Raw genomic sequence first — 9,633 nt, 5'->3', positions numbered from 1 at the left:
GCTGGGACTACAGGCGCCCGCCGCCTCGCCCGGCTAATTTTTTGCATTTTTAGTAGAGACGGGGTTTCACAATGTTAGCCAGGATGGTCTCGATCTCCTGACCTTGTGATCCGCCCGCCTCGGCCTCCCAAAGTGCTGGGATTACAGGCGTGAGCCACCGCGCCCGGCCCGGAATCATCTTTTAACAGCTTCCAAACATGGAGGTCAAACAAGGACGTTCTGGGGAAGCAAGTGGTGGGCAGCAGCTAGGGGTGGGCTGAGCATCCAGCGGATTGAGTGTGGGCGGGACCCCCAGCAACCAGGCAGAGGGGCTGTTCTCTGGGCTGGGGTGAGGAACCTCCTCTGGTCTTAACCCAAGTTGGCAGACATTTCCCTTCAGGGATCCCGGTCTGGGACTCAGGAGGAGGGACAGTCCCACGGGGATGCTTGTCGGGGCAGGAATTCCTGGTTGGGCAGAGGCAAGGGCAGCACAGGGTGACCTGGGGCCCCAGGCCGGTGGAACTGAGGAGAGGCACAGGCCCGTGGTCGGGGATCTAGGTGGGAGGGAGAGCAGAGGGCAGAGGCTTTGAGGTTCCGTGGAAGACCCAACCTGGGGTCGGGTCCCTGAAGGCGCAGGTCTGCGGTTTAGATGGAGGTTGCTGTGGCTGGACGGCCTGGGGAAAATGAGTCTGAGTGGACGGAGCAGGGTGAGAATGGTGGGATGCCCTGCAGCTGCCTGTGGAAAGAACATGGACAGGGGAAGGCACGGTCCTCCCACCGGCTGGCGGAATGGACCTCTGGAAGGAATGGCCACACGGTATGAAATCACTGGTGTTTATTGGCTGTGATTCCATCCGGAGAGAACACACGCAGGGGCCCCGACATGCAGGAGGAGGCGCAGGCGCAGGACAAACGGACAGAGGACACCACGGTCTAAGCTAAGCTCGCGGCCCCAGGCGCCATGCGCTGGGAACGGGGTGCGCAGGTTCTAAGAGAGGACGCCCTGTCTGCTCAGAGCTGGCTTTGAAAGGTGTGAAAACAGGAGTTTTTATAAGACACGACCCGGGAGAAGTCAGCGAGAGGGCACAGGGCGAGCAGGACGGACAGCGACGTCCCCGTGGGCCGCGTCGCTGGGGCGCAGAGGGGCGCGGTGGTCTCTGCCGGGAGGGGCGTAGGTCGTTAGTATTGCAGTCTAACGTTATGGCTTCTCTAAAGCTATGTAAGGTCATGAAGGTCAATGCCAAGCCAACCCTGGCCCGAAACACGTGTGGACTTGATGCATTTGTGATGTGGACAGAAAGGGCCTGGGGGGCGAGGCGACGCCTGTCAAGATAAAACTCATTAAATGCAAAGACCTCATTTACCTGAGATTCAACAAATTGTGATGCAAATTAAACATGAATGGAGGAGAAACAGGGACTCGGAGGCCGCCCCGCAGGGCCACCAGGTGGATTCGGCCACACTCGCGCCCGCTGCGCGCAGGGAACCCCGCAGGCCCCACCCGAGGAGCTGCCCACGGAGGAGGTGCTGGGCAGGGGCGCAGGGTCTCCAGCGTCCGGAGACCCCCTGGGTGCCTCGGGCCTCTGCGGCTCCTGTGGAGGGTGCAGAGTTCAATGGGCGAGGGCAGGGGTCCTCCCCAGGGAGAAGCAGCAGCCGCGTCGGCGGAGAGGCCAGGAGGCTGGGTGGGGGGCGAGGGGCGAGGACTCGGGAAGAGCGGGGTGACGGGGGTGGGGGGCTTAGCGTCCCCCAAACCTATTGCTTTGTTTCCTTTAGTTTAGTAGTGAACACGGCCGTGGCGTTCGTAAGAAGCAAAACCTTCCAGAGAGGAGAGGAAAGGATGGGGACAGAGACTGACGGACAGGGGCGCGAGGGGGGCAGCCTGGGGGGCGGAGAGCGGCCACGTGCGGGCGCGAACACTCACGGCGGCGCGATCCGAACCCCGGAATCCGCGCGCGGGAGGGGGGCCCAGGCCCCGCCGCCCCCGCCCCGCCCGCACCCCCCATCTGCTATGGCTGTGCTCCTGAGTGCGGGCCCGACAGGCGCCCACCGCCGCTAATGAGTGCACAGGGGTGGTCGCGGGGCTGCCCTTCCGGCGGCCCTGGCCTCGGGCGCTGCTGGGTGGGCGGTAAACGGCAAGAGGAAGGGGCGTCCCAGGCGATGGGGCTCCAGCCACCCGCGGGCAGAGGAGCACCGGGCGGACTGGGGGGTCCTGGGGGCGCACGCCCCTCGGGTGAGAGAGGCGGCGGGCGCAGGCAGGGCGGGCCTGGGGCTATGGCTTATATCGGCGTAGGGGCTGCACTCTGCTCGTCCCTTGGGGGCCTCCGCGGAGGGTCTGCAGGGGGGAGGGGCGGGGCTCCGCGGGGCCGCTGTCCCGCGCGGGGCTACTTCTTGAGCATGTCCTGCAGCGGCCCGGGCAGGTACTTGATGACGGTGTCCAGGATGCTCTCGTCCTCCTCCTCGACCTCGTCCCCACAACCCGGCGGGATGGCCTTCTTGGGCCGCGTCAGGCTCCCCTCGGAGTTGGCCTCCATGGCGGCCTGCGCCTCGGCCTCCCGCTCCTCCTTCTTCTTGATGCCGTACTGCGAGGGAGGTGGGGGTCAGGGCGGGGGTCCCGGCGGCTCCTAGGCAGGCCGCAGCCTCCCTGGGCCAGGGACTGGCCCAGGAACCCCAGGAGGCGTGTGCGCGGCCCCCTGGCCCACGAGGCAAACGAGGACCCCAGAGGGAGAAGAGACCCCTCGCCGGGGGGTGCCTGGAGGAGTGGGAAGCCCCCACGGAGAATGGGGGCCAGCAGCTGAGAAGTGGGGAGCAGGGGATGGGGAAGCTCCCATCTTCCTTGAGAGGAGAGGGGGCTGTGGCCCCACCTCTGGCTCCAAACCCAGCCCAGCCCCTGGCATTCTGCCTTCCAGGAAGCCTCCAGCTTGGGGCAGGGAGGGGTGGGCAGGATGCTGTGTGGCAGAGGTGGGGAGAAACAGTCACCCTGCAGCTGACCCTCCTGCCCAGTGCCTGGTCCTCGACCTGCAGTCACTCCTGGGCCTGGCCAAGGCTGCCTGCATGCGGCCACAGCCCCAGCAGGGCCACTCCCTGGCAGGCCACTTCAGCTCCATGGGCAGCTGGCAGAGGGGCCTGGGCGGCGGTTACTTCCAGGCACTGGGTGTCCTGGAATCCTGCCTAGTTGTGACCTCAGCCGGCACGCCTGGGCCTCACCGAGCCCCTGCCCACCCCCGTTTCTCATCTCCTGTGTGTGTGTCTGCCCTCTGTAGCGGCTGAATACTGTCCCCCTCAAACTCATGTTGCCTGGAGCTTCAAATGTGATCTCGTTTGGAAATAGGTCTTTGTCAATGTGATTATGGTAAGGATGGGGACGAGGCCATCCTGGATTTGAGGGGCCTCAAGTCCAGTGAGAGTGTCCTTGTAAGAGACAGAAAGGACAGACACCCGGACGGGGGCGGGCATATGAAAGCGGAGGAAGTCGCAAGTGGTGAGGCCACAAGCCAAGAAACACCAGGGGTTGCAGGGCAGCCAGACGCAGGAAGGGGCAGGGAAAGGCCCTCCCCCAGAGCCTCCAGAGGGAGCATGGGATTTTGGCCTTCTGCCCTCCAGGCCTCTAAGTTTCTGATGCCAGGCAGCAGGGTTTTGGTTCTTAGATCAATACACCTCCCCACCCCACATTCCTCCAGCCCTCCTGTGAGCCGCCAGCCCAGGAAGCCTGTGGTCATGGTGAGGCCATGGAACTACGGAACAGCCTCTTGCTGCCCAGGAAGGTGGGAACCAGTGGGGTTGGGCTGGCCTGGAAGGATTGGGGGCCTGGTGTCGTACAGGAGCCGGTTGTCCATGCCCTGGGCAGGACCCCCGAGCCGGGTCCAAGGCCCTGGGTCTGAGATTAAGGATGCTCTAGAGCAGTGAAGGCATCAGCAGCTGTGTCCAGGAGAAAACTTAGAAAGGGAGTGGGCACCAGCACTTTACAGGACCGAGGAGCACACCACGGGATCGACAGCCGCAGGGAGGAGCCTTTCTGCCCAGGAGGAGCCCCTCCCTTGCCATCTCCTGCTCCTGTCTCAGCAGCCCCTTCCCATAGAAGCGGTTGGTTCTGCTCCTGGTGCTGGGCACCCCCTGGCTCTCTAAGGAGGCCCCTCCCTCCTCCCAAATGGAGGCTGCCTGTGTGCCCCCCAACCCCACTGAGGGCAGTCTCGGCACCTCTCCCCTTCCCTGGTGCTGCAGGTGGCTCTGGGTGTGGGGGGCCAGGGCCACCTTCAGTGAGATGGAAAGGAGGGTGCCATGCTCCCAGTGGCCTGCGGCCAGAGCACCACCTGGCCACTGCGGAGAGAGAGGGGCTGTGGGCTCGCCCTGGTCCTTAGCAGCCCCTGCACACTCTTGACAGAGCTGGGACTCCAGGGATCTCCTCAGTGAGGCGAAGAGTGCAGGGTAGGAACGTCCTCCACAGGGACAGGGGCGTCACCCAGAGGGCCCTGCAGGCCCAGAACAAAGCCCTGACCCCGCGGGGCAGCAAGAGCAGACTGGTTCTGGTCCTAGCCATCCACAGCAGGAGGGGCAGCAGCTCCAGGTATGGAAGTGGAGGGGGCATGTGCTCCTCATCCTGTGGGGCCAGGGGTGTGCTGGGGAGAGCGATGCCACTGGAAGCTAGGTCTGGCCAGAGAGAGCCTCCTTCCAGCCAGGGGTATGGGGGTCTGTGCATGCGGCGGCCACACGTGTGCCCAGCCCAGGAGGCTGTGCTGCCCATGGCAAAGGCACTCAGGAACACGGGTGTGCTCAGAGGAGCAGGCATGTAACAGCGGGAACATAAGTTGTGTGAGCAAAGGAACCTCCTGGGTCAGGGGAGTGACCCTTGGGGCTTGGGGGACCCTGTCTGCAAAAGGTGTGGGGTCCTTCCCTCTGGGCCCAGGAAGGAGACTCCAGGCCCTGCCACCAGGCTGTGGGACACTCAGAGCTTCACTTGAAGTGCCAGTTGCTGCACTGAGGCTCCAGGTCATTCTGAGGCTGAGGTCATGCTGGACTCGGCCTGAGGGCCAGGGTCACTCCGCCGGGAACACGGGCTCTGGGGCTGGACTGCACGCCGGAGCCTGAGACCCGGTTCTGAGGCGCTCCAGAAACAAACGCCCAGGCACACCCAGCCCTAGGCCCGCCGTGATGCTGGTCAGCTGCTCTCCAGGAAGTAACACCTGAGGATGGGAGTGGCTGCTGGGGGAGCCTAGGAGGCCCTGACACATCTGAGGTGAGACCCTGAACCCTGAAAACACTGTGTTCCTGAGAAGAAAAGGGCAGTGGGTGCTAATCAATACTGAGAACCAACAATAGGAACGATAGGACCAAACACCCAGCATTCGGCAACCAGGTGGACACCTGCTAGGCGCCGTGTGGGCTGTTGGGGGTGGGGGGGATGCAGTGTACTGGGGCAGCCTAGTGGGCCCTCAGAAGGCCCATGCAGGAAGGCCCAGGCGTGAGCTGCCCGACATGGGTGGCTGGAAGCTTATGTAAGCCAAGGGCAGGTCAGTCAGTGCGCCCAGCACAGAGGGGCCAGTCTCGCTCTCGATCCCTGGGCCTGGGCCTGTCCAGATGGCTGCCTGACTGGAGGTGCAGGTGCGGTGCTCCTCTGGGAACTGCCTGAGGGGCTGGATACTCCGAAAGGATCCAGTCCCCATCCGCAAAGAGGCCTTGGACAGGGCAGCTCAGCAGCTCTTCTCTAACCAACCCCCAAGATGCCTGGGGGTGCCACGGCCCAGGGGAGGCTGGAGGCAGCAGGTGTTCTGATCAGGTGGCCACACCTGAGGGCGGGGTTCCCCTACCCCCAAAGGCTCCGTGGAGGAGGGCTCTGTGGGGAAGGTGTGGATGTGGAGTCTGGGGGGGATCCAGTGTGGTGGGGCCTCCAGAGCAGAGAGGCTGGTGCTTCCAAGGCCTGAGGGGCCAGTGGACTGTGGAGGGGGCTGTTCTTGTGGGCAGGTCTGTGGCCTCTATCCCTGCCACCTGTGTTCTCTGAGGGGCTTAGACCAAGACAGAAGCGCAGGTTAGTGCCTGGCAGCAAGGTCAGGCCAGCTCCCCATAGGCCTGACCAGAGAGCCCTGCACCCCAGCTGCCAGCTGTGGGCCCCACACGGAAACTGAGGAGGTGCTTACGCTTCCCCCTCTCCTGGGCCTCACTCTCCCTGGTGTCTCCCAGTCTCTGGAGGGTGCAGCTGCTGCATCCTGTCCGGGCCACTCAGCCACTGACACTGCTGGCCCTGTCCCCACTGCCCTTGGGGCCTGGACATGGTCCCCTGAGCCTGCCCTGTCCTGCCTCTGGGGACCCTGAGGAATGACACGGCCCGGAGCAGCCGGTGTCCCTCTAAGATCATGCCAGCAGAGGCCGGAGCCGGGGGGACCTGACCCACTCTGGAGACACCTGCCCCAGACACAGCTCTCTCAGACCCCAGCCCACCATCACTTTGTGTCCCTCCCTCAGCTGCTACCCACCGCCACCTCCACTTCTACCGAGCGTCAGCTCTCTCAGCTCTGCCGGGGGCTCTCGGGGTCTTGGGGTCTTGGCTCTCTCCTCTCTGTTCCCTGCCTGTGTTGCTGTCTCTCCCCTCTCTGTGTCTCTCTGTCTCTCTCTCTCTGTCTCTCTCCCTCTCTGTCTTTTTCTCTGTCTCTCCCTCTCTGTGTCTCTGTCTCTCCCTCTGTCTCTCTGTATCTGTCTCTTTATCTCTGTGTCTCTGTCTCTCTCTGTTCTCTGACTCCTCCTCCCTTCTCCTGTCCCCGTCCCCCGCTCCTGATACCCACAGTCTCCTGAGCACATCTGAATGGGCTCTGGCTGCCTGGCTCAGATGGTGTATATTCCCCTGACTTCCTCCTGAAGCCCTGGGTCAGCTAGGGGAGCTGGAGGGCGTGAGCCAGCACAGCAAAGTCCATCAACAGGAGACCCCTGGAAACGTCCAGTGACCCTGGGTGGGATGCCAGGGCACCCAGCCCCCACTCCCTATCAGTGGCTGCTCTGCACCCTCCAGGGTGCGTGGCGGTGGCGGGGGGTTGCTGCAAGGGACTGGAGGGTGTGGGAAGAATCCGTGGGTGGGGCGGGGCAGCACTGCTGGACTGGCCTTTTGGGTATAGGGGCTGCATGTGCCCCGCCTGCCCCGCCCCTGCCCTCCCATGTCGACCTCTGTCCACTTCGGGAGCTCCAGCCTCCCCACAAGACCCGGTGGAGCCCACCCTTCCCGGGTGCGGCTGACACAAGGCCAGGAAACAGCTTCTGCACCTGCTCTGGGTGCCCCTGGCAGCAGGGAGGGGTCCCGGGAGTCTGAACCTTCCCACCCTGAAGCCAGGCCATCTTGGCCCATCCAGGGCAGGGGACTAAGGGGACCCTCTGGGAAACACAGCTTCCGGCCTGCCTGGCCTGCTGCGGCCCCTACCCTTGGGGCCTGCGCACGGGGTGAGCACTCGGCTCCAGGCAGCACCCCAGGCCCCTCCTATGTGGAATGTGAACATCTCCCACGTGCCCCCTCACCCCTGGCTGGAGGCTCCTCCAGGCTGCTGTCTGTGCCCACCCGGCTTCCAGCCAGGGCCCTGCTGGAGCCACCGAGGAAGCCGGAGCGGTTCTCGGGACCCAGGCTGCTCCCTGTACCTTGTGCCCCTCGGACCTGGCCGCTGCGGGGACCCGGCTGAGTGGGAGTGACGGCGCATGGCTGTCCCTGTGCCGGCAGCCACTCTGGGCCACCTCCTGAATCCCAGCGGGTGCCCCCCTCCCTGCATCCTCACTCCAGGCCGGGCTCACCTCAGAGCGCCCTCCCATGCCAGGTGGTCGCCCCATGACCCGTCGGCCCAGGGCCCCGGGCAGCCAGCCAGGCTCCACCTTCTCCCACAGGGCTGCGCATCGGAATGCGGGCCCAGGAAGCCCGTCAGGGCCGGCCCTGTGGTCAGGAGCAGGACGGGCTGGGCCCCACAGAGGGAACCCAATCCGAGCCCCAACCCCCTCCACCACCCTGAAGCCCCCAAAGGGGAGGAGACCCAGGGGGACGCCCGCCCCTCCTCCGGGCAGCCCCTTCCACCCAGGCGGGGTCTGGATCCCCGCTGGACTCAGGGCCGATTTCCCAGCAGGCGGGGCCCGGCCCGGCGCGCACCTTGTCTCGGATGCCCTGGCGCATGGCCTCGCGCTCCGCCTCCATCTTGGCGTACTTGGCCTTGCGCTCCTCCTCCGCCTGGCGCAGCGCCTCCTGCCGCTCCTCCTCCTTCTTGGCGGCGTCTGGGTCCTTCTCCTCGTCACCCCCGAGCATCTTCCCCATGTCCTTGGTGGCCCCTGGGACAGAAGTTGGTGATTCAGACCGCCCCATTCAGACGGCCAAGGCCGGGCTAGTGTCTCAGCCACACCCCCACGCCCTCTGGCCTACTCCCCCAACCCTCCATCCACTCGACCCTCAGGCCGCCCCCAACACCCTCCAGTCGCTCTTCCCACCTCCATCTGGCCCTGACCCTCCTGCCCGGACCCTCCATCTAGCGTGCTGGGGTCTCCTGCTTTGCTTTCTGTTCCTCAAGGGACTCAGGCAACTCCGTGGGGGGCGAGAGAGTGGCGCTGTGGTTGTGCGTCTGTATGCACCTGTGTGTGACTGCATGCTTATGCATACGTGTGGCTGTTGTGATTGTGTGTGCTCCACATGTGGTTGTATGTCTGTATGTGGTTCTGTGTGTGTTTGTGTAATATGCATGCCTGACTGTGTGGTTGTGTGTGGTTGTGCGTGTGTGTGATTTACTGCATGTGGCTTGTGGTCTTGTGGTTGTGTGTGCAGTTGTGTGTGAGCTCCCAGGGGTTGATGGGTCTTTTCTGGTCCTGTGTCCAGCAGAGGCCTGGCCTCCTGGAGGTGGTACAGTTCAGCTGTTTATGCGGGCAGTAAGTGGGTTGAGGGGCAGGGCTGGCTGTCAGAGGCAAGGTCACTGAGTCTGACCCCGCGGGCAGAAGCCGGCATGCGGGCTGGCAGGGGCCCTGCTGGGGCTGCAGGGGACTGCTTGTTGCTGGCACCCAGGCCCTTATTGCTCTGCGGTGCCAGCCACCACTTTTCTCGTGAGCTCCTGATTCACAGGCCCCACAAACACCTCCCTAAACAGCTCTGCGACTCGGCCCACAGGACAGAGATGCGTAATTACAGCCTCTGAATATAGCAGGCACTGTGGGGAGCCCTGGCCCTCGGCAGCTCCAGGGAGCAGAGCAAGCTGGCTGGACCCAGCACACAGTTGTCACTGAGGGAGGTGACCTGGCAGAGCGCCCAGGCTCCCCCACGGCCACTCATAGCCCTCAGCGTTGCAGGGGTGCTCTCGGACGAGCCTCGTGTGTGTGAGGGGACTCCGGCCACAGGTTGCCCCTGCAAAAGCCGCTCTCCCCTGGCGGCCACTCGGCCCCCTCGAGGTGCTCCTCAGTGCTCAGGCACTGGCTCTGCCCCTCCTTGAAGGTCTTGCCTTTGGGCTCTGCCCACTGGATGCCAGACCTCCTAAGGACTGCCCCCAGCCAGCTGAGCCAATGCCTCGCGTATAAATGTCAGGTGGAATTCTGGGTTGGGCTAATACCACCCAGCCACTTTCCACCTGGGTCCAGATGTGCCCCCCACCTTGTTTCTGTGAATTCAGCAGTTCCGTGTCCCTGGCGCTCTGGGTGCCCCCCCATTACTACTCTGATACTGGG

At 64.2% G+C, this 9,633-nt stretch overlaps 1 protein-coding gene across 2 annotated transcripts in view; it reads right to left on the bottom strand.

Moving 5' to 3' along the window:
- Positions 1-1,658: 1,658 nt before the first annotated feature.
- The window catches only part of CPLX1 (complexin 1), an 83,208-nt gene continuing 75,233 nt past the window's right edge, over positions 1,659-9,633 (bottom strand). For both annotated transcript variants that reach the window (XM_050790748.1, XM_050790749.1), the window contains exons 3-4: positions 8,084-8,259; positions 1,659-2,558 (exon numbers count right to left, since the gene is read on the bottom strand). In XM_050790748.1, coding sequence (XP_050646705.1) covers positions 2,361-2,558; positions 8,084-8,259 — 374 coding nt within the window. In that variant the 3' untranslated portion in view covers positions 1,659-2,360. The remainder of the gene's footprint in view (positions 2,559-8,083; positions 8,260-9,633) is intronic.

This window comes from Macaca thibetana, chromosome 5, assembly GCF_024542745.1.
Source record: "Macaca thibetana thibetana isolate TM-01 chromosome 5, ASM2454274v1, whole genome shotgun sequence".
Taxonomy (NCBI): domain Eukaryota; kingdom Metazoa; phylum Chordata; class Mammalia; order Primates; family Cercopithecidae; genus Macaca; species Macaca thibetana.
This window is presented reverse-complemented; position numbering and strand designations above follow the sequence as displayed.